The 25,964-nt window shown below is 37.3% G+C and overlaps 2 protein-coding genes across 5 annotated transcripts in view; one reads left to right on the top strand and one right to left on the bottom strand.

Annotated features, from left to right (window-relative positions):
• Positions 1-25,964, bottom strand: part of LOC150099784 (phospholysine phosphohistidine inorganic pyrophosphate phosphatase-like) — a 272,126-nt gene that overhangs the window by 53,131 nt on the left and 193,031 nt on the right. The window lies entirely within an intron of this gene.
• Positions 1-25,964, top strand: part of LOC150099785 (uncharacterized) — an 83,086-nt gene that overhangs the window by 50,292 nt on the left and 6,830 nt on the right. For all 4 annotated transcript variants that reach the window (XM_090404113.1, XM_090404111.1, XM_090404110.1 and 1 more), the window contains one exon: positions 6,817-6,899. In XM_090404113.1, coding sequence (XP_090260239.1) covers positions 6,827-6,899 — 73 coding nt within the window. In that variant the 5' untranslated portion in view covers positions 6,817-6,826. The remainder of the gene's footprint in view (positions 1-6,816; positions 6,900-25,964) is intronic.

Raw genomic sequence — 25,964 nt, 5'->3', positions numbered from 1 at the left:
ATCTCTCATAGCTGAACTTAACCAAATATACATCTTTTTATGTAACGATAAAAATTTCCCAAAAAATTAACAAAATACTTCTTTCCCCAATCCTTGATGTTCTCTATATAGGGAATGGTAATCACATATTCAGAACACACACAAAATGTTGAAATTTGTAATTCTTTAAACCCCCACTTGAAACTGGCTGCTTTTATCCATTCCTCTAAGGACCAACTCCTCCACTCTCAGTTTCTGGTGTATATAGGGTTTCTTGTTTTTGCAAGTTATCCTACCATGGGCAGACTGGAAGAACACCAAAAGGAACATCTGTATTCATGACTACAGACAGCCATATCTTGGGGGAGGGAGGGGGAATAGGTAGGGTTTATGCTTCAATACTATAAGTTTAAATGTGAGTATCTCTTTCTCTTTGAAATTTGTAACTGTCCTTTACCAGCCTGATTTAAATTAATATGGTTGTCTCAAACTCACCAGAAATATAGGAAACAGTAATTCTTAGATATCCTATGTTAAAACCTAGGCTTCCTGATAGTGCACAGAGAGACCTAGTTTGAAGTCTCTGTGTCAAAATATTCAAAGCATTAAAACTGTCTAATTCAGTTCTTGCACTAAACAATACAAAGTAATATGATGGAGATATTGTAACTTGGTGTGTATGTGTGTGAGGAGTAAGATTACTAGATTAATGTGGAGAGGGTATTAAGCAAAGTTGAGAGGAGAGCAAAAATAAGAGGCCAGTTCTGGAAGTTATATAAGAGTGTGGTGGTGAACTAAAGGTGAAGAGTAGATTTTTTATATAGCAGGTAAGTGGAATGCATTACTGGAATGGGTCATGAATGTTAAGTGTGTGAAAGAGTTTAAGATTCAATATTGTCATCATCATTAACAGAACTACATGGAACCAAGAGACTCATTATGAGAGGTCCCACTCTCACATGCACAGTTCATCATACCTTAACATAAATGCTTTCACTGTTCTTGCACTGAACACTCTCCATGCAAAAAATCTACTCCTCACCCCTTTGTTCACACCCACCTTATACAGGGTGTTCGGGATAAATTTGACATATTTATAATTAATTATATTTTTCCGTAAGTTACATGTATTAACACACACTTCTCTTCATTTAAAAGTTTGGACCCTTCTTCATTCATATACAAGATGTCAGAAAGGATGGATAGCTGGAACCCACCTGAATCATGGAAGAGAATAACTTGTATCATGATGATTCGTGCCCGCCATCAAAATAAGGATATTACGACTGCTGCCCAATGCTCCCTGAATACAGTAAAAACAATCAGGCATGAACTAGAGACTTGCAATGGTGACTACGAGGATGTAGCAAGAAGAAAGATCCCTAGCAGACGATCTGATTGCGTTCGTACAGCAGAATTCCTCGCAAATCTGCAGGAACAGGTGTTGAAGAACCCTGGCATTGGAATTCGGGCTTTGTTCGTGGAGTTGCTAACTGTAGTCAAGCCCTGGATAACAAGGGTAGCCAATGGTAGGCCGTACGTATGGCAGCAGGATTCGGCCCCTTGCCACACCTCTGGGAAAAGTCAAAAATGGTTGTCTGAAAATTTCTACGACTTCACCAGTCCAAATGTTCGGCCTCCAAACTCCCCCAGACCTTAACCCCATGGATTATTTTGTATGGGGCGCAGTTGAAAAAGACACCAATCGCACTTCCAGTAATACAAAAGCCCAGTTAATGGATAAAATTAAAACAGTTTTTGCGGCCCTTCCCAGGGAGACTGTAGCATCAGCTTGTTCGAGGTTCCGAAGCAGAATTGAAGCTGTGATCGATGCTAATGGTGGTTATTTTGAGTAAATCTTGTTGATAGTATTGTAATTAACTCTGCCTGTAATGTTTTTTTGTCAATTCATTAAATTTAATAGATACAAAGAAGATTTTCTTTTTCCTTACGAAACTGTCAAATTTATCCCGAACACCCTGTATAGTTTCCAGAGATGGCCTCTCCATGTCTCCAGATATTCTATGAAAAAATCTCATCCATGTTAATCTGTAATTACCCCTTACCAACTTATACATCTCGATCATGTCTCCCTTCTTCCGCCTATCCATTAGGCTCAGTAATTTGAATTCTCTCAATCTGTCCTCACATTCCAAAGACCAGAAACCAACTTAGTCAATTATCTCTGAATCCTCTCCAACATCTCATCATCATTTTGAAAATCAGAAAACCAAATCTGGCCTGATCAAAGCCTCATACAATGGAATCAAAACATCCTTACTAATATATGGCAGTGTTCTCTGCATTATTCCCATAATTCACTGTGTTGTCCTCACAATTTTATCAAAATGTCCATGAAATTTCAAGTCCCTATCCCCATCTCCAACTCTTTCATATCTTCCACCTCCTCTAAAATATTCCCATCAAATTCTATACTCTGCATCAGATCTTTGCTTCCTAAATTTTAAAATCTTACATTTTGGTACATTAAATTGACATCCCCCACATACTCGCCCATCCAAACAGTCTATTTAGGTCCTCCTGCAAAACTACACCTTCTTTTCTACTTCTCATAACTCTCTCCAACTTTGCATCATCTGCAAATAACTGTGTATCACAATTTAAGCCTTTTTCAATGTCATTTACATACAAATTAAACAATAGACCAAAAACAGACCACCCCTGGGACATGCTGCTAGTGACTTTCCTCTTCTGGGATATTAGTCTCCTATACAAAACCTTCTGATACCTATCAGACAGCTAGTCTCTAATTCAGTGCACTAATCTACTATCTAACACCATCTGTTTCACTTTAAGTACTGGTTTGTCATTTGGCAATATACTGAAAGCCTTTGCAAAATCTAAACATACTACTGTACACTCATGAGCAGTTGAATTAGAGATGCCTACCTAGTAGCGGGTAGCACCGCCTTTCGCCTTGATGACGCCGTGGCATGGACTCCACAAGGCACCAGAAGCGTTGGGGTGCCAAACTGATCCATGACCACTGCACAGAGATTGGTCGGAGCAGGGTCCAGGGTGCATATATCTCTCTCGACAGCATCCCAGATGTGTTCAATAAGACTGAGGTCAGGGGCCAGCCAAGTATCCTCATGTCCGTGGAGTGTTCCTCCACCCACTCGGCCACAATTCGGGAGCAATGGGCCGGTGCATTGTCTTGCTATAGGTACAAGTCTCCTGCAGGGTGCTGTAGGTGCAGAAATGGGTGCACATGATCTGACAGCAGGTCTCTATATCGTTCGCCTGTGAGGGATGATGGTAGATGTACCAGGGGACCCATTTCATCCCACATAAACAGTCCCCCATATGAGGATACCACCACTGGCCTGAACTGTACCCTGCTGGCATGAGGGATCCATCGCTTGATGATGCACTTGTACCCTGCCATCGGCATGTACCACGCTCATCAGTCCAGATGACCTTTTTCCATGCGTCGAGGGTCCAGTGGCGGTGTTCCTGCACCCATGCTAATCGTTGTGCCTTGTGATGGGTGGCGGCTTCTGTATCCCATAGCGAGGAGATGACTGCTCACATGTCGTTGTTCTCCAGCATTGAATTGGCGAGTGATCTGTGGCACGTCTATCTGCTGTTACCATCCAAGCTAGCCGACGGCATCCCCTGTCATCGACATGTTGTACACCATGGCAGTTTTCCCTGGCAGCTGTGGTTTTACCTGATTCCATGTACTCACGGTACATTCTTGACACAGTGGCCCATGAAAAAGCCCAGTGCCTGCACGACTTCAGAGATGGAGTGCCCTATATGTCTGGCTCTGACTATCTGACAATCGAATTCGATGAGATCTCGAGTCTTCTCCATTCTGTGCTCGAATATTACTCAGACGGTCAGTACAAGGTCTGACGACATCCCCGTCACACACCACGTGGCACTATTCCATTCACCAGGCGACCACAGCACCATTTCGCCAACATGGCAGGTATCTCTAATTCAACTGCTCATGAGTGTATATGTATACCCCTTGTCCAATGTATTTGTCACCTTGTTATAATAAAGTAAGCAGATTGCTAAAACATTATCTTCCTTTAGCAAATCCATGTTGTTCATTAAAGAGAATTCTAGTACTGTCCACTCAGTTTTTCACTAGCTTCTCCACCACCTTGACCACACCTCCAGACAAGCAGAATGGCCTATAATTCAAAGCCTTAGTCTTATCACCCCTTTATGAAGCAGAACAATTTTGCAATCTTTCTGCTCTTTTGGAACCTGGGCTAAACTAAGACTCAAGTTAAAACTGTTGTTAACTCCCTGAAACATTCTCTCAAGACATGTAGTGATACCATCAATTCCCATGGACTTGTTGAAATCAAATTTACTCAATTCTTCATATACTGCTGCTCATTCACCTTCATTGGTTCCTCTCCCATTTTCACTGCTCTCAAGTGCTGCCTTATGCTACAATCACAAAGATGGAATACTTTAATGAACTGCTCATTAAACATCTACTATATCCTCCTCAGTGTTTATCATTCTCTCATTATCACTGACCAACATCATCCTTCCATAATCATTCTTACTTCTACTGGCTACATATTGAAAAAATTCCCTAGGATTTCTTTTAGTGTCATTTGCTAACTGCTGCTCATACTGCACTTTTGCTACCCTTACTAAGTGAGTCACTTTCCTTGCTTGTTCTTTGTAACTGATTATCTCCACTCATCTTGTGCCATCTCCACAATGCCTTTTTCTTCCAGACTACAAACTTCACCTCTCAAGTCATCCATTTTACACTTACCTTATTTAATCTGCTGACATTTGGAACACACTGTCATTGGCTCTGCCAGATATTCCCTAAGTAGAGAACAAGCAGCATTGATTTCCTTTCCATCCAATTCCTCATTCCATGATATAATTGCAAGCCACCTCCTGAGTTTGTCATAATCACCCACCTTATAGTTCTCACAAAAGTCCTGATATGGCTTCATGTGACCCTTCATTTACAACAATATCTTCTTTGATGAGATAATCAAAGCCAAGACCCTCAATCCACGTGTGGTCTTTGTTACATACTGCTTAAATGTAATTATCCCTTAAAAATTCAAATCCATTCTCTTTGGTTCCTGATGCAGTCTCTTCATTCCCATAATTGAAATCACCCATAATGATCAATCTTTTATTAGCCAAACTAATTTGTCTAAACATTTCCATCTCACTGCCTTCTACATTACTAAGTCTATAGTAATACCCTACTAAACATTTCATCCTGCTGCTTCAAAACCACTATTTGTATTTGCTCCTTGCATTTCTACCCTAAATGGGCACAATTCCTCTGCCATCAGCAATAACACTTTCCCCTTGTCTGTCTTCACAAAAGACTACATATCCCTCCATCTCTATTGCTGTCAGAATGTCATCCCCGTTCAACCAAGTCTCACTTATACCAACGATTTTTGGGCAAACGAACTCTATCAATGCTGAAGTTTCATTCTCCCTTGTTTCAAATACTTCTAGCATTTGTAAATATACACAAGCTAATTTCTGTTTCTATAATAAGTCCCACTAACCCCACTTCTCAGATATGATTCCTCCACACTCTCCCTTTCCATTCCTGTCTATCATCACTGATATTACACCCCTCTCCAGACCTAAATGTCACCACCCACATCCTTGACTATCTTAATCCATTCTTGTGCATTCACACATCTGCTCCCGAAACCACTATCTACACTTTTCATACAGTGTCTCCCTGTCTATCCTGACCTCTCCCGTTTCCCTTCTCTCTCATTCTCTTCAATCATGCCGCTCACCTCTCCTGCTCTTCCATAACACCTCTTGCTTCCTCAGGTCTTACATTCACTTCAGTCATTTTCTCTTGTAGCAACAGTTTCTCCAACTGATTCATACCAAATCCATTCAATTAGAAAGGCTTATACACTGGTCAGACATGATAATTAATACTCAAGGAATTGACAGCGTACACTAGAAATATAAATTAAAACAACTTTAATATATACTTTCTGATATTTCGGCAACGTCACGGTGCCATCTTCATGGGAACTTGAGATAAAGACGTGCATGCAAGTACTACATAACAGCAAATGAGAAACGAAGCGAGGAAGCTACCGTTTTCCTAAAGTCCTGGCGGGCTATATTAGGTGTTCTTGGCCTTTGGGCTGAAGTTCTTATGATGTATGTTTCCCAAATTTGGGACAGTGTCATGCATCCAAATTTGTTGAGGTTTGGCATGTTCCTAAGGGCTGAGGCTGATTCCATGAATAGTCTTTCATATTTGAACTTGCTGTGGTGTATTACTGTGGCTTTCTTAATCTATATATTAATCTATATAATAGAATAAATTCTAGTCATGGAATCGGCCTCAGTCCTTAGGAACATGTCAAACCTCAACAAATTTGGATGCATGAGACTGCCCAAAATTTGGGAAACATACATCAGAAGAACTTCAGCCCAAAGGCCAAGAATACCTAATATAGCCTGCCAGGGGACACCATCAGGACTTTAGGAAAAATGGTAGCTTCCTCGCTTTGTTTCTCATTTGCTGTTATGTAGTACTTGCGTGCACGTGTCTTTATCTTAAGTTCCCATGAAGATGGCAACGTTCCGTTGCCGAAATATCGGAAAGTATATATTAAAGTTGTTTTAATTTATATTTCTAGTGTACACTGTCAATTCCTTAAGTATTAATTACCAAATCTATTCAAATGTAACCCATATGATGTGTTGTTGGCTGTCTGAGACTTTCTGTAAGTGTCTCAACTGTGAAGAAGTTTATTAATAATAGTCATACAAGAAATTTAACAAGCTATTATAAGCAGCTTATATAAATATTCTGTTTTACAGATAAACAGCGATGACCATGAAAGTTTTGCTAACCCTTTGCCTTTGTTTGATGATTTTGGATGTTAGTAAAGGCATATTAAATGGTAGGTGAAATGTTTTTCCATCAAAGATAAATGTTCTGCTTTAATCAGATGAGTAATGCAAATAATTATTTATTAACTGCTCATTCTTTAAAACACAATTTAGATATAACATACTTGACAAGAAATTATATTCTTGTTTAATCCTTTACTCAAGCATAAGCAAACAAAGCTTGTGCATGAAGTATCTTCATGATTAGTCTACTTGTGTACAGGGGCTGTTGACTTTACATAAAGAACAACAGCCCCATAAATTGCCTCAGTATCCCATAGTGCAAAATCATTATGGAATGGATCACTACTCAGACTGTTTTCAACTTTTATTGAGGTCTCATCAGCATGATCCATATCCAAGAAGATACTAAGGTTAAATCAATGCAGAAGTCACAGTCTTGGGTAGTGGCCCTTCCATAATGTTTTTGCAATATGTGATACTGGGGCAATTGATGTGAAGTCAACAACTTCTATATAAGTAGACAGTGAAAATACTTCATGTGCAAACTTTGCTTACACTTAGATAAAAGGATTACACAAGAATATATTTAAAAAAAAATCCTACAACTGTCTGTGAATTAGACATATAAAGTCCATAAATCAGAACTGTTTAAAAACCACAGCATTCCATTAAAATGAATCACACCACTTTTCTGGTATCATTTGATAGAAAGACTAGGATGGAATCATAGGGCTCTAATGCATGTTCCAGACATAACAGAAAAATGGTCCTTTCACACCATTTTTCTGTTATGTCTTCTACAGAGATATATAGGATATTATGGTAGTCCACATTAAGTTTCACTGCTAATTTTTCTCTCAGCAACTATTGCTGAGTGACATACAAATCCCAGAAGTGAACAACAAACCACCAGCTGTTGTATGCTAGATGTTAATAAGGCCGTAAGAATGGAGGATATAGTATATCATTGCATATTTTTTGTGAATATGTAAAGGGATTGATTGTGCAGTTGACCTAGCTGCTGAAGGAGACTTGTAATAGGACCAAAAAAAAAAAAAAAAAAGGGGTGAGAGAGAGAGAAACAAATTATTGCTACTGCAAAAGCATATTGCTAAAACAAATTTTTTCACTTGAAATCATGGTTAAGATTGAACAAGACTAGAATGCAGACTTTGGTTGATGAGTACAGGATACACAGACAGTCAGCACTGGTTACCGATGAGGAGGTCTTGCAGCAATTTTCTTACATTTTATGAAAAACTGACGATCATGCTATAAAGAAGATGTATACAGCAATGTGTTTTGGATTTTGCAGTCATTTAACAGACTAGTACATGGCAAGTTGGTGTAGAAATAGAGGGAGGCAGATAATAGATTGAGATGGCTAGGAAATTGGTTGTCTGAAAGGTTGTGTTTAGTGAAAGGGCAGTATCCCAGCAAAGAACATTACCATGTTACACCGTTCTGATCTTGGGCCACTGATGTTCATACTAGTTCAACCAAATATTCAACTGCTTGCTGACATCGCAAAGCTTGGGAGAGTTAGGAATGGTGACGATGTCAAGTCTCATCAAAAAGATTTAAATGGACTTGTTTTTGACTTGTAGAGATAAGCACAGTTTCCATTTTGCATTGTGAGTGTTGTAGTGTTGAAAATGTGCCAGTCTACAGGAAGTTAGATGCAGGATATGGCAAGGAAAGTATGGTCAATAGAAACCTGAAGTCCAAAGGGCACATTACAAGAGTTGTTAAGACTACACAGCATATAGCTACTATCATAAGGAGGTCATTAACAAGTGGAAATAAGGCTTCATTTCCCGAGCATGGTTCTTTTGTAATCAGAGTGCTAGAGAGGATCCAAAAATGAGTAACTAAAGCAGTATTAGGATAGCAAAAAGTTGATTATGGAGACAGACTAACAAAATATAATTTACAAAGCTCAGTGAAAAGAGAAGAGGTGATATAATAGGGACTTTTAAATTTGTGGGAGAGGAAAACAAGAAACCATCCCTAGAAGTTGTAAGCGTGGTGAGTAAGTGATATGCATTTCCAAAGTGCTTGAAGAGCATGAATGAATTTAAGGCACAATGTGATACATTGCTGGTTGAGAGAGGCCTCCCACAATTAGTCTATTGATACATGGTTTACAGGGGAAGAACAAGAGGGATGTATAATAGTTATGGCTTCATTTCTGCATGTAGAGTATCAAGTGAGTAGAAAGCATTTCCAAAAGATGTTATAAAGAGTGTGACTAAGTAACTCTTCTAACTCATTTAGTGATGCACTAGAGATCTGCTAATAAAAACGATAAAATGGCATTTAGTTTTTGTAAACAGGGTTGGATCTCAGACCCTGGGGACAGAGGCTAATTTCTACCACTCCTATCATAATGTTTTAAAAACTGACTTTATTTTTTAAAACCCTATTATTTTTCATTGCTAAATCTATCTGTAAAACAGTTGTTTCCATAATGTTTTTATTTATTATTATTATTAGACACCTCCAGGGAGTCCAAAGACTCATCGAGGGAGGGCACCTGCTCTACAACTCTGTCTCCACCATTCAATCCACCAACTGACCACAACTACGCCAATGCCATCTACTGCCACCCACCACCACTAGTATTTCCAAGGACAATCACAAACATCCATGCCCACGGCGGGATTCGAGCCCACAACCTTTTGACTGGAGAGCAGATACGCTAACCACTCGGCCAACCAGGCTGGCTTATTATAGACTTGCTAACTTTTACTAAGCAATTAACAACATAGCCAAATGTACTTTCTATCAAATGGTATAAATGAATAATTTTAGTTACAGAAGCTATTCAGTTTGTTCCTTTGAATTCTAATGGTGCATTCTCTGTCAATGCAGCATGATCAAGACACGAGCTAACAAGCATGATATGCGACTCATATCTTGTGATTCATGTTTTGAATGTAGTTAACTGATCTTCCCTTAAGAAATTCCTCCTTCTTGTTCATATTAATATGTTTCATCACACTTTGTAAATTTTGCAAAAGCTGTAAAACTATCAAACAGTCTATAGAACTCAAACTGGGAGGTATATTTATCATAAGCATTTCCTTAAAGAAGTTGTTTATAACAGCAAAATTGGGCTTTGCAGCTGTTTTTGTTGTTGAAAGAGTGCCACTTTTAGAGATAAATTTAAATATCTGACTGAAAACATAAGAATGATCTCTATTCTTTGCAGTGTGATGCAATCCACACATTAGGTGTTAAAACTATAGTTCTATAGGGGCATTTTGCAGATGTTTGAATAGTGAATTCTTCTGCTTCCATTCTACCATCTTACATAAGATATCTGTGTTTTCTATTTTTAATAGAGACAAAGTTTATTGGCATTTCTATTTCAAATTTCTTCTGCTATATTTTCACCCCCTTTCACCCAAGTCCTGCTATGCTGCCTCACCGTGGTGGGCGGGATGGGTGAAGCACATCGGGAGTATCATTACTCCTGGTAGGGCCTCCCAAGGAGTGAAGGCCATCCCACTATGCCCAGCTAAATGCTAGCAGGTGAAGACAGAAGAGGAGATTGGCACCATCTGTCTTAATTTACTGCCCATTAGACATTCATGGCGAAGGACTTCACACAGCACACCATGCTGGCTCAGATGTCGCCTGGTTCAACAAGGTCCGCGTTGCCATTTGGTAGCCCAAGGGTGGCAATGAGAAGTTAGCGACTGGTGCTACAATCACCACTATCACTGACAAAAAAAAAATAAATGAAAAAACTGGATCCAGATTCAGACTCTGCAACCATTTAATGACTGGAACTTGGAATATTAGGACTCTACTACAATCAGGTCAACTCAAATTACTACAGCACAAACTAAAAAGATATGAATGGACTGTTATGGGACTTTGTGAAATTCGATGACCCAAAACAGGAGAGCTAACAACAGATGAAGGACATTTGCTCCTTTACTCTGGATGTGACTGCAGCGGTAAAGAAGGTGTCGGGTTTTTGATATACAAATCATCACAAAATTCTGTCATGGAATTCAATCCTATCAAATAGCAGAATTTCTCTAGTCTGCCTAAGAGGAAAACCACTCAATATCACCATCATACAGGTGTATGCCCCAATCAAGGCCACGAGATGGTCAACTTAATGCAACAATCACTGGAGCAAATAGAAAAGACCTTTTGATTGTACAGGGCGATTGGAATGCCAAAATTGGAACAGACATCGGCAAGGATTATCTCCCATTTGTCGGATCATATGGCTATGGGGAAACAAACAAAAGAGGTTTTGAATTGATCAATTTTGCTTCACAAAATGAACTCACCTTTACTAACACTCTATTTCACCATAAACCTTCCAGAAGATGGACATGGACTTCCCCTTATGGTAAAACACACAACCAAATTGACTTTATCCTTGTAAGCATGATTAAAAACTCCATCAACCTTACAAGAATCAGATTATTTCCTGGAGCCGACATTGGCAGCGACCACAACATGGTCATCACAACTGTGAATATGAAAATGAGAGAAATATTACCTACAAAATCAACTTGTAAAAGATATAATATAGAAAAATTAAAAGATCCCCAAATAAATATACTATATAAATACAAATTAAAACAAATTTTTGACACACAAGCTTCAAGAAATATAATAATAATATCAAATCTAAAACCAAATACTTCTCACAAAAGATAACTGAGACAGCTGAAGAAATCCTTGGATACAAAAGGAAAATAAACCATGGATAACCAAAAATATTTTTGACCTATGCAACAAAAGAAGATATTTGAAATCTCATATTAATAGCGGGGATAATAGAGAACAGTATAAAAATATTACTAAGATTATTAAAAAAAGAAATCAAACATGCTAGAAACTTATGGATATTAGATGAATGCAATAATATAGAAGAGGACTTAAATAAAATAATTCTAAAAGTGCTTTTCAGATTATCAATAAGTTAACCAAACCTTTTACTGCAATTAATTGGAGCATAGAAGATGGAACTCCTATCACGGACAACCAGAAAATAGTTGATAGATGTAAATGTTACGCAACCAAGCTTTTTCAAAAGGACCTTCAACTGACTGATGATATTTTGGGTGGAATTTTGCCAGGAGGTTCGGAGGAAGGAGATTACCCAATATTAAAAGAAGTCATTACAGCAGTTAGCTCCTCAAAAATAGGAAAATCACCGGGAATTGATGGTGTTACAATGGAACTGATATGCGAAGGAAGTGATATCATCATAGACACCGTGCTAAATTTATTCCAGGACATATGGAACACAGAAACTTGGCCTTGTACCTATTCTTAAGAAGGGAAACAGCAATAAATGTAGCAACTACAGAACAATAAGTCTTATTAGTCATCCAAGCAAAATCCTGTTAAAAATACTATTGTCAAGAATTGAAAAGAAAATAGAAAGCAGACTATCAGATGAACAATCGACCATATTTTTACAATACACATACTAGGCAAAACATACATAGAACATAACAAAATAATCTGTCACAACTTTTTAGACCTTCAAAAAGCTTTTGACTCAATATGGCATGAGGCATTATGGAAAAGCTGAACGTTATGGTATTGACAACAACATCATTAGGATTATTAAATCTCTTTATTCCTCATCTGATATGAGAATTGAAATTAAAAATCACAGCAGTGAACCGGTCTGGGCAGAATGGGGGGGATAAGACAAGGATGCATCTTGTCCCCTATTCTTTTTAATTGTTTTCTGGAATATGTCATAGATGAAGCTCTTCATGAATATGACACTGGAATAGTAGTTGGCAGACTAAGAATAAAAAACTTAAGTTTTGCAGATGATATCGATCTTCTGGCAGAAAGTGAAGAAGAATTGCAAGAGATAACCAGCCGTGTTTTCGGAACATTAAAAAAATATGGATTATACATAAACCTACAAAAAACAATGATAACCTCAAAATCAGATATTGAATTCTTAAAGATACAAATTGGCAATAAACAAATTAAGAATGTAAACAAGTTCACTTATCGAGGAAGCACGTCGAGTCAAGATGGTCGTTCAAAAACCAACATTAAATACCGAATTGCTAAGGCAACCATGGCCCTAACAGAAGTTAAAACCATTGTGGGGAGATAACAGAATAGCAATCACAACCAGACTAAGACTAATTGACACCTTGGTGAATTCTATCCTCTTGTATGGTTGTGAGGCCTGGACTTTATTAAGGGAAGATGAGAGGAGACTCCTGTCTTTTGAAATGAAAACTTACAGAAGACTTTTGAGAATTTCCTATACAGCTCAGAAACCAATGAAAATGTCCGAAAACTAATTGATTCAATAGACGGGAGAAGGGAAAATATTCTGACAGTTATCAGAAGAAGACAGATGAAATGGTTTAGAAATGTAGAGAGGGCTAATGGCATTCCAAAGCAAGCACTAGAAAGAATCATTCCAGGACCAAGGGTTAGGGGCCGCTCTCGATTAAAATGGACAAATTCCTCTCTTTCTCAACTGACATCAAGAACAAGAGACCGAGATGATTGGAGGAGGCTAACAAAGAATATCGCCTACCAGCCATGAATGACCCAACCGTCCATTTAGGACTATGGGAGAGAAGATATTTTCATGATCACCAAATCTACATTTCTTCAGGACTTGAAACAAGGCTTTATTCAATGAAAGCCCAACATTATTATTATATATATTTCTCCATGGATACTGTATAATAATAATAGTTATGGGAGACCCCCCCCAACTTTATACACACAAAACCTGTCATACCTCTCCTTAAATCTATTCACAGTCAGGGCACTCACAAATAATTATGGCAAACCATTCAACTCATTCACCATTGTCCACACACTCTTAAACAACTTCCATGGATGACTCCCTGGCTATTTGTCATAAACTAAAAAATTTCTCTTGCATCAGTTTTATAAAACCCTTTTAATATCGTATAAGTTTCTATGATGTCCCCTATTTTCTGCCTCTTAACTAAACTTTGTAATCCACACACCTTCAACCTGTCCTCATAAAGAGCATTCTACAGACCTGTCACCAACTTGGTCACTCCTCTCTGAATCCTCTCTATCATCTCCTGATTCCCAGGTGATGCACACAATCTGTGCACAGTGTCAAGATAAGAAAGCATGTTTTTCAGCATGCAAGCAATATTTGAGCTATTTTACTAACTTTTCCAATTGTGAAAGAATATTTGTTAGCAGCAATAGTAAGCTGTATTCCATGGGTGAAGAAGCAGACACAATTTGGTGTAAAGTGGATGACAAACGATATCAAACAGGAACTGCAGTTGAAAAAGAGATTATGGAAGATATACAAGGAGAGGGGTGGAGGATAGATACACAAAGAATTAAGACGCAGGCCAGGAGAGTAACCAGAATGGTGAGAAAGGCAAAACTGGAATATGAGAAGAGATTGGCACTAAGATCCAAAGAAAATCCCAGGGATTCATATTTATGAATTTAGGGATACAAAGCACACGTGTTGAAAAGATTATTTTACTAATGATTAATAAAATAACAACTTGACATTTCGACCCATGTATTGAGGTCATCATCATCAGGATACATGTGTATAGGAACCAAGCTACATGCTGTTGCACTCTATAAAGGTAAATTAAATCTGCATTGTTAACTAATCTTTTTCTTAGCCTGACCTCTAGTGATAAAAAAAAAATAAATAAATAAAAACTACAATAAACTCTGCTAAAGTCCTCACCTACTAAGATTCTTCTGGAATTGTATAGTTCAGGTTGCTATTGAATGTTCAGGATAAAAAAAAAAAAGAACACTTCACCAAGTCTTCTTGTATTGAGATTTTTCTTTGTGGTTGCTATGAAGGTTGCAGATGGGTCCTCCACATTCTTGGAATGGTTAGATCATCATTTTTATTCAGATTATGTTTGAGCATTTCACATGCTTCTTTGAATTTCCGCTTGAACCAGGTTTTGGTGCAGTGTAGGAACTTGGTACCTTTCCAATCAATTCTGTGGTATGTTTGGAGTGCTTGGTCAGAAAGGTCGGTTTTTCCAAAATGGAGGTATTTAATGTGTCATTTGTGTTCATCCTTCCTGATTGGGATGGTTCGCTCTGTTTCCCCTATGTATGGTACATGTGCATTGTATTTTGTAAACCCCTGGGTTGGCTAGATGTGGCAGAGGATCCTTGGAAGAACCGAGTAGATGTCTTAATTTTGTCGGGAGTTTAAAGGTGGTTTTGATGTTGTATTTGTGTAGTGTTCTGTCTATTTTTTTGGAAATGCCTCTAACATGGTATGGCAATAGCATTCTTGAAATCGTTTTTGTTATTAGTGGTATCTGTGGAGGATCTTTTGAATGGTTTTTATACTGTATCCATTTTTTATAAAGGTATGTTTGATGATCTCATATTCATGGTTAAGAGCTTGTTCATTTGAACAAATGGTTTGACCTCTGTGTTTAAGGGTGCTTATGACCCCTAGTTTTTGTGTTGGGTGGTGATAAGAAGTTTTGTGTATGTACTGGCCTGTGTGTGTGTGTAGGTTTGTGGTAGACTGAGAAGGAGAGACAGCCTGAAGGAAGATGTGTGACAAGTGTGTCTAGGAACGGAAGAGAGTTTTTTTTTCTATTTCAATGGTGAATTGGATGTGTTTGTTCCTTTAAACCCCCCCGACAAAATTAAGACACATACTCAGTTCTTTCAAGGATCCTCTGCCACATCTAGCCCACCCAGGAATTTACAAAATACAATGAACATGTAACATACCATACATAGGGGAAACAGGGCGAACAGTCCCAATCAGGAAGGATGAACACAAACAACACATTAAATGCCTCCATTTTGTAAAACTGGCATTTCTGACTATGCACTCCAAACATACCACAGAATTGATTGGAAAGGTACCAAGTCCCTACACCGCACCAAAACCTGGTTCAAGCGGAAATTCAAAGAAGCATGTGAAATGCTCAAACATAATCTGAATAAAAATGATGGTCTAACCATTCCATTTCAACCACAAAGAAAAATCTCAATACAAGAAGACTTGGTGAAGTTTTTTTTTCCCTGAATATTCAATAGCAACCTGAACTGTACAAATCCAGAAGATAATCATAATATAATATGAACTGTACAATTCCAGAAGAATCTTAGTAGGTGAGAACTTTAGCAGAGTTTATTGTAGTTTTTATTTATTTTATTTTTTATCACTAGAGGTCAGGCTAAAAAAAAGATTAGTTAACAACGTAGATTTAATTTACCTTTACATAGTGCAACAGCATGTAGCTTGGTTCCTATACACATGTATCCTTCTGATGATGACCTCAATACAGGGGTCGAAACTTCAAGTTGTTATTTTATTAATAATTAGTAAAATAGTCTTTTCAACACGTGTGTTTTGTGTCCCTAAATTCATAAATATGAATGCTGATCACTGTGTAACCTTAAAAGAAAAAATCCTAGGGTATTTTTTAGCTATGTGGTGAGTAGGCAGAGAAACAATTGTGGAAGAATGACATTGCGGGATAAAAATGGGAATAGAGTGACTGATGCAGAGGACATAGTGGAGTTGTTCAATAAGCACTTCATTGGAGTATTTCATCCTGGAGGAGGTTTTAATACCAGCGGGATAGGGCAGGATCAGAGTTAAGAGGTGCAAGAGGAGAGTGTGTTCCAAATACTGTGTACTCTGGATACCAATAAAGCTGTTGGACTGGATGGTATTTCACCACGGGTTTTGAGAGAATGTGCTAAAGAACTGACAGCTGCGTTGACCTGGCTTTTCAATAAAAGTCTGGCTGAAGGAAAGGTACCCAGGGAATGGATGGAAGGTAAGATAGTGCTGCTGCATAAGGGCGGTAGCAGACTGGAAGTGTCTAATTATAGGCCTGTTTGTGTGTCATCAGTAGTTGTTAAGGTCTTGGAGAAATTAGTAAGGGACTATATACAGCATTGGATAGATGAGGGTAATGTTATCTGTGAGAATCAACATGGATTTGTTAAGGGGCTCTTGCTTTAGTAATATGATTGCCTTTTATAATAAAGTGACAAGAGCAATTGATGAGGGAAAGACATATATTGCCATTTTTTTTGGATTTTGCAAAGTTGTTTGACAGGGTGCCACATGATAAGCTGATATTTAAGTTGCAGCACATGGGTTTAAATGTCAGGTTAGTCAAATGGATTCAGGATTGGCTGACTGATAGGTATCAGAAAGTTGTGTATGATGGGGCAATATCAAGGAAGCAGAAGGTTACAAGTGGAGTTCTACAGGGCTAAGTACTGGGACCTGTATTGTTCAATCTTTATATCAATGATATTGTCAATGGCTTGCAAGGGGACATTCAGTTTTTGGAGATGTTGGGAAGGGTTATCAGTAATAGTGCAGATGTGGCAGCTCTGCAAGAGGATTTGAATAAACTAGACAGATTGGCAAATAAATGGGGGTGTCAGTTTAATGCAGCAAAATGTAAAGTCTTGATGTTTGGGATCCATCGATGGGAGGATGCATACTCGACTGGAGGAGGTAGGGAAGACGAGATCTGGGGGTGATGATTGATAGAAAACTGAAATTCAGGGAGCATATTGCAAAGGTTGTGAGGGTAATTCAGAGGATTGCTGCAATACTGAGAAGGATGCTGCCCTGCAGAGATAAAAGAGTTATCATTCCGTTGTATAAGCCCTGATCAGACCACACTTAGACTATTGTTCTCAGATTTGGTCCCCAGGATTTGAAGGGGATAAATTGACTGTGGAAAGGGTACAGAGACGGATAACAAAGATGGTTTCAGGACTGTACAATATGAGTTATGAGGATTGACTGAGGGAATGTGGACTGCAGAGTTTGGTGGATAGAAGGAGAGGTAATATGATCGAGACTTTTAAACTGTTGAGAGGCAGTTACAAGGTTGACACTGGTGAGTTCCTTCACTTGATGGAATGGCGGGAAGGAGCAATGACAAGGGGCCATCCCTGGAAATTATGAAAGGAGGCTGTGCGCAAGAGGGTGAGGAGTGGTTTCTTTGCATGGAGGGTGGTTGGAGTGGGAACAGTCAATGGGTTCAAGGAGTGGTATGATAAACTTTCTATTTCTTAAAAACGACCTCCCAGGATGAGTCTTTTGACTCCATGGAGGCCTGGATAATAATAATAATTATAATAATATGTCCTCTGAATTTCAACTTTCTGTCCACTATTATCCTCAAGTTCCTAGCCTCATCAATTCCTGTAATCCATTACCATCAAGGTGATACATAGTATGAGTCACAACCTAAAGTGCATGACTTACCTTTTGCAACATTAAATTTATAATAATTATCCTTTTCCCACAATGCTAATTTATTTAAATCATCCTGAAGGATATCTACATTACCTTTTATCAACTATTGTCCTCTCCAGTTTTGCATCGTCAGCAAACACGTCAGTATCCCCTCCCCCTAAATCTTTCCCTATATTATTACTATAGAAATTAAAGAGTAATGACCCTAGTACAGAACCCTATGGTACTCCACTAGTCACCCTCATTCTCCTAGATTCCACTCCATCATATACTACTTTCTGGTGTCTGTCTGTCTGTCAGCTACCTCCATATCTATACTACCAGCTTCATATCCATTCCCATTTGCTCCAACTTTTGTATTCCATATGGTATTCTGTCAAATGCCTTTGCAAAGTCTAGCAGTATGATGGTGTTCCTTTATCCAATTTTGTTGTTATTTTATTATAAAATATGAATAAATTACTAAGAACCTACCTTTTGTAATTTATTCATATTTAAAATTTATTCATATCTTATAAAGCTGTGCTACCTGCTATAGAATATCACATCCCTATCCAGCCACTGTTGTATTTTACCTCTTACCAACTTTTCCAATATTTCAACAACCACTCCTTATATATTAATTGGTTTGTAGTTTGTCACTTCTGTCTTGGAGCAACCTTATGTAATGGATCCATTTTACCCTCTTTCCACTTCATTGTAACCTTGTAGAACTGAGATTCAGATTGAACGACTTCATCAGAGGCAATGCCAGTTCTTTTACACAATCACATAGTACACGAGATGACATGCCATCCAGTCCCACTGCTATATTCACTTTGATATTTTTTAATATGCTGAATACCTCCTGTTCATCTATCTCAATTTTGACCTGCATCTCTGTCACATCAGCAACTGCAAAATCTCCAATTGAATGATACACTTTGCAATTCAACTATTATTTTTGCTTCTGTCACCCTTCTACCATCTGCATTAATTAAAGGCATCCTTCCATTGTCATTTTTCCTTTTTACAAAAAAAAAAAAAAAAAAAAAAAAATTACTTTGGCCTGCTTAGCTAATTTTTGTCTCATAATCTGATTTGGTCTTTTTTTTACCATTTACCATATTAGTCACCTTATAACCTTGGGTATGCAGTCTGATAACTTATAATCAGCTTCCCCATGAAATTATAGCATAATTACTATTTTATCTGAAATAGTATAATTTCACTACAGACTACTTAATCCAATACTTGAGCTATAATTCTGTGACACTTTTTTTTATTATTATTTTAAAGGATTGTGTGAATGTTTACATTTATGCTATCCAGTTAGAAAACTCCAGAATAGTTATGAAGGCATTCTTTTATTAGCCAATAAAACAAACAAAACTTTTAGACAAATCCTACTTACCCCTGTTCCAGAACTTTCCAAAATGTCATGCATGTTTTATCTTTATAATAAAAATCATTTCTCCTTTTATATTTTATTTTTTCTATGAACTTCAAAAACGCTTATGCTGTATAATTATGGAATGGATATTGTCAAAGAAATGCAATATCAAATAAAGATGATGGTGCACCATCATCTTTAAAGCCCCCATTATGATTAATGGGGGCTTTAATAATCCAAACACAGATTCGGATAGCAGTGAAATCTCATGAAAAGAATAAAACTGAATTGTTGCAAGACAAAGAGTGTTAGATTTTGATTATAGTATGAGAATATTTCAGTTAAAGACATAACTATTCTGGGTGACCGTGATCATACAGTATTAACTTGGGAAGTGGTTAAGTTCGTGAATTGTTCCATTTAGAAAAGATTATAGGCTGTGAACTACAAAACAGCAAAGTATGACCAACTGAGGAGCATGTTGTGTACTACTGTGCTATCAGTTGTTGATTGGGAAGGATATTGACAGTGCATGGGGAAAATGTTTAAAAAAATATTAAATGATGCTGAATCAGAATGTGTCCATAGAGTTAAAAGAATAAATAAAGTAGGAGTGAAATGGATGTGTAATCTTGTTAAGCAAGAGAATCTTAAGAAAAAGATATGTGGAAGAAATACTGTGTGTGTAGGATGATGTTAGTTATGAAAATGATAAGGTGCAGGCCAGTAGAGTTACAACTGTTGTACAGAAAGCAAAGCCAAAGGAATTCTACTGCTATGTTGCAAGTAAAAGAAACAATGAATTGGAAAGAATAATTACTGAATACAGATGGTGTGTGCGTGACAGATGCAGAAGAGTGTTCAACTAATGAGTGCCCATTTTGCTAAAAGCTATCAACCTCTGTTGCAAAAACTGAATAAGAATTTGACAATAGGAAATGATGGGATACCAGAATGGATGCTAAAAGAGTGTTCAGCTGAACTGGTTATATAATATGAGTCTCAGAACAGTGAAGATTCTACAGGAGTGGAAAGAATGTATGGTGATCCCATTGCACAAGGGAGGTGCAAAGACTGTTGTATCCAACTATTGGCCTATTAGTATCTCTGGAGTAGGGGTGAAGATTTTGGAAAAGTTGGTTAGGGCTTGCATACAGAAATGGGTCGACAGAGAATCTACACTTCCCAATGAACAGCATTGGTTTACTAAGGGAAGGTTATGTTTGAGCAACGTTCTCACATTCTATAATAAAGTTGAGTTAGAAAAGGGGAATAGTTAGATTACTTATTCCAATTCAAAAAAAAAAAAATTAACAGCAAAAAAAGTGCAATAATTTTAGGCAATATTTAGCCTCATCAGCCATTCAAGCAAAATATTTTTGGACATCTTACTGTTGCATATTGAAGCAAAAATGTAATCCAAATTTTCAGACTTTGAAGCTGGATTTAGAAAGCATACAAGTACAACTGACCATATATTTACATTTCTTATCATCATCATTGGAGAAAAATATCAAATTCCTGACATGTATCCTCAAAGGGTGTACAGGATATGATGATAGTATTACATGAAAAATTTACATCATTATGAGGGTGGTCTGAAAAGTTCTCGGCCTAACAATGGAAAAAACAGATTTATAATTTCAAAATTATTTATATTTTTCAACATAATTTCCCTTAAGAATAATATTTATTCCAGCGATGCTCCAGTGCCATTATGCCGTCCATGTAGTGGTTCTCAGTAAGATCTGCAAAATACCTCTCTACAGCTGCAATCACTTCTTGATTCGAAGAAAAATGCTGACCAGCGAGAAGAGTTTTAGTTTTGGGAAGAGAAGTCAGAGGGAGCCAAATCTGGGGAATAGGGTGGATGTTCCAACAATTTATAGTGCAGATCTCTTAATTTTCCCATTGCCAAATCACTTTTGTGGGCAGGTGCATTGTCCTGATGAAAGATTTTTTTCCTTCTGCAAACCGAGTCTTTTCTCACGTATTTTTTTTATCTAGTCTGGTTAAAAGATCAGAATAATATTCTCCGGTTATTGTTTTACCCTTTTCAAGATAATTAATAAACAAAATGGCTTTAGCATCCCTAAACACTGATGCTATGACCTTTCCTGCTGACGGAACCAACTTTGTCTTCTTTGGCACTGAACAACTGGCTTCTGTCCACTGTTTTGACTGCTGTTTGGATTCTAGTGTGTAATGGCAAATCCAAGTCTCATCCATAGTAATATCTCGACGCACAAAATCAGTTTTATTCTTGTTAAAACACTCCAAGCACTGTTCAGAGATTTTCATGCGAGTGAGTGAAATGAAAAGTCCCAGCCATGTGCTGGTCCCGAGCCCAAATAAAATTGGAGGATTCAGGAAAGCAATGGTGAACTACCCTGTAAAGATCTCAGCAGGAATATTTTGTGGGCAAGGCCTACAAAGTCACCTATGGTCAGAAACGACTGAAGGGGAAAATCAGTCAGTCAGTGAGCAAGCATGGCATCCATCTTGTGCAAAGCTTTTTCATTTGCAATTCTTCATGTAAAATATATCTTACGCGTTCTTTGGAAATGCCTATAGTCTCAGCAATTTCACACACTTTGACTCGCCGCTCATCCAATACCATATCGTGCACTAGATCAATGAATCTGGTGTTGTTAGACTTTTTGGACGTCCTTGACATGGATCATCTTCAAGCCACATTTAAACTCGGCAGGCCATTTCTTAATTGTTGAAAACGAAGGAGAAGAGTGCCTATAAACTTTTATGAACTTCGAATGAATTTCTTTTGGCATTAAACCTTCTTTTACAAAGAATTTTATAACCGCACGATACTCAATTTTATCCATTTCAAGGGATACAAACAACACTTTTGCTTCACACAGTTGCATAAAACAAACTACTTGATAGAATGACTTGCACTTTCACATGGATGCTTATGACAGATCTACCAACTTAGAAAAAAAAAATCATGACGATAGTGTTGCCATCTATGGTCGAAGCCAAGAACCTTTTAGACCACCCTCGTACTAGATTCCTATCTACAATTTTCCTCCAAATCAGTCTGTTACCTGTCAAGACTCCAATATTATCAGATCTTATATTTCTATATTCTAAATCACTTTTTACCATATCAATCCACCTATATTTTTCCTCTGGGTCTTTTTCCTGCCAACCTGGCAGAGAACACTTGTTTTGCTAATCTTTCTTCTCCCATTCTGTTTAAGTGACCATACCAACTAAGATTAGCTCTGCTGACGCATTCCTGAATGCCGACAATGTCAAGTTCTTCCTAATAGCATAAATCCTCATTTTTAATATGATATTGCCATTGATGCCATCTGTTTGTACCCCTAATCTTTCTCAGGACTCGCGTATCTGCGGTCTCTAGTCTTTGGTCAAGTGTTTTACTTCTGACCCAGCTCTCAGATCCATAAGTTAAAACTAGTTTGAACACTGTCTTGTATACAGTTAATTTAGTATTTTGACTAATTTCTCAATTATTCCATATAAATTTATTCAGTTGACTTCCTACCATACCAGCTTTGTTGATTCTGTTGTCTATTTCCATATTTAAATTACTATCTTCACTAAAAATCGTGCCTAAGTTGCTGAAATGTTTTCCTTGTTCTATAGGATCTCGATTCACAATGCAGTTGATATTTTCAATGCTTCTGCCTATTTTCATTATCTTTGTCTTGTTATTGTTGACCTTCATTCCATATGTATTACAACAGTTATTAAATTTAATCAGGGAATCTTGCAGACTTCTAGCGGATTTATTTTGAAGTATAATATCGTCCGCATAAAGCAAAGAACTGAGATTAACATCTCCAATTTTGATATCAGATTTAATACCACTTTCCTTCATAATGTGATCCATATAGATAATGAATAACAGAGGGGTTAATGTACATCCTTGTCTGACATCGGATTTAACATTAAACCATCTTCGTGTACTTCCTTCAATTCTAACTGCCGACTTACAACTCAAATAAAGACTAAGTATTGCTTGATATAATGCCCCATTGACACCATATAACTGTAGCTTATTGAATAGCTTCTCTCTTGGCACCTTGTCATATACCTTTTCCAGATCTACAAACTTAAATACAGATCTTTGTTATATTCCCATGATTTCTCAACTATTTGTCGTAAAGTGAAAATCTAATCCTGACAACCTCTATTTTGCCTGAATCCAGTTTGTTCTTCACCAAGTTTTTCTTCCACAATCCTTCTCAACCATTTCTTAAGTATACTTGAGTAAATTTTACCAGGAACTCAATAATAAAGTAATGTGGCTTTGATTTTATTTGGTACGATGCTCTTTGGAAATTCTTCAACATTTTGGAATAGGTAGCAAATTAATACAATTGAGAGTGAATTCTGTGCTCATTTGAAACAACAGTTGAAATCAAGGTGAATTGTAGCACTTCCTTTCTAGTGGAGCTTGGAATAAGACAGGGGTGCAGATTATCACCAATGTTATTTAACTGCTTCATCAAATATGTTGTAAATGAAGACCTAGAGAACTGTGATATTGGAGTGACAATAGAAGAATAATCATCTAAAGTTTGCTGATGATATTGATCTCGAAACAGAAAACAAATCAGGCCTTCAGGAAATCACTACAAAGTTAGCTTATATCTTAAAAAAAATGGCTTAACGATAAGTATCCCAAAATCAAAAACAACGAATGTCTGTCTTCTGACCAAGAAGTAAGTGCTGTGGCAGAAAATGAAAAAAATCTTACTTGAATAAAATATTTTAAAGCGACAATACTAAATTAAAATGACATATGTACTCAACCTATTTAAAATTAAATATAATTTTAATAAAAATTAATTATTAAAATAAGTTCTCTAAAACATGTTTCACATTGTGTCCTCTAGGTATTATTTGTTCATTCCTGCACCCATACAAGAAGTTCATCAGTTTAAATACCTAGGCAATATCACTCCAAAAACTAAAACCACTATGGACAAATAAGCTTACAATTACAAAAAATTACACCATATTGACACACTAGTTAATTCAGTACTTCTATATGGAAGTGATTTGGACCCTCCTAAAATAAAATGAAAAGAGGTTGCTGGCATTTGAAATGAGGTGCTGTCGACAACTTCTAAAGATACCACACACTGATCATGTCACAAATTCTGGAGGAAGACAAAGAATCAGTTCTCTTGCAGGCCCAAGAGATAATCATAACTAAGATTCAAAGGAAACAACTTGTCTGGCTAGATCATATCAGCAGATATAATGGTCTCCCTGTGCAAGTTCTGGAAGGACCTATTCCAGGAACTCGAAAAAGAGGCAGACCTAGAATAAACTGAATAGACAATATAAAATATTGGACAGGTACTTCACTTACAGAGCTGAAAGCAAAGTGTCAAACCGAGTGGAAATTTCTGTGAGGAATATTTCCTGATATCTACTTGGTCCTTTATGGATTATGGGAAGAAAATTGCTTTTGACAGAATACATATAGCATTGGAGACTTTTGCATAAATTGGAGAATATGGGATTGAATTATAAAATATTAGCATGGATAAGAGAATGACTGATTGACAGATTAGGGTAACCAGTGATGTACCACAAGGATCAGTCCTTGGTCTATTGTTATTCAATCTTTACTTTAATGACATCAGGAAGGATTTGACAGGAAACGTACATCTCTTTGCTAGTGGGACAAAGGTAGGTAGGGTAATCAGGAATGCAGCTGACATGCAGTACTTGCAGAATGATTTGAATAGGTTGGAATTGTGGACATGGGAAAATGGATGTCAGTTCAATGTTAGTAAATATAAAGTCATGCACTTTGGTGTGATAAGATATCCATTGTCATATTATATTAGTGGGATTATGCTAGAAGAAATGGATCAAGCTAGGGATCTTGGAGTTTTAGTAGATAGGAAGGTGAAGTTCAAGGGCTATATGGCAATGAGGGCAAATACAATTCAGAGGATAATTTCATTGCTGAAATAAACCTTGATATGTAAAGATAGTCATTTTTCCTCTTTACAAGGCTTCAATAAGACCTCACTTGGGCTACTACTATTGTGTGTAGGTCTGGTTTTTGTGGTGATTCTAGTACAGAGAAGATAATGTGAAGGAGAAGTGTGAAAAATGATATCAGGATTGTGGAATACACATTATGAAAAATAATTTAGAATTTGTGGGCTGCAGACAGTAGCAAACAGGAGAAGAGGGGAATGATGTGATTGAGACTAACAAGCTTCTGAAAAGGTCATACAGGGTAGCAGTAGACAGAATTTTTATTTTATGGAGGGTGGAAAAAGGATGAGAGGGCATCCTTGCAAGTTGAAAGTGAATGCCATCAAGAAGGGAGTAAGAGGTCAATTTTTCTCTCATAGAGTGGTGCATGATTGGAATGGATTGCCATTGGATATAGTGAATGTTGGCAGTGTTAATGAGTTCAAGAACAAGCATCACAGCTTCTTTCTTTCTCTCCTGTAGTCCTAAATG

The sequence above is a fragment of the Typopeltis vanoorti genome, chromosome 14 (genome assembly GCF_054136105.1).
Source record: "Typopeltis vanoorti isolate ZY-2024b chromosome 14, IOZ_Tvanoo_1.0, whole genome shotgun sequence".
Classification (NCBI taxonomy): domain Eukaryota; kingdom Metazoa; phylum Arthropoda; class Arachnida; order Uropygi; family Thelyphonidae; genus Typopeltis; species Typopeltis vanoorti.
Note: the sequence above shows the minus strand (reverse complement) of the source record. Positions and strands in the feature narration are given on the sequence as shown.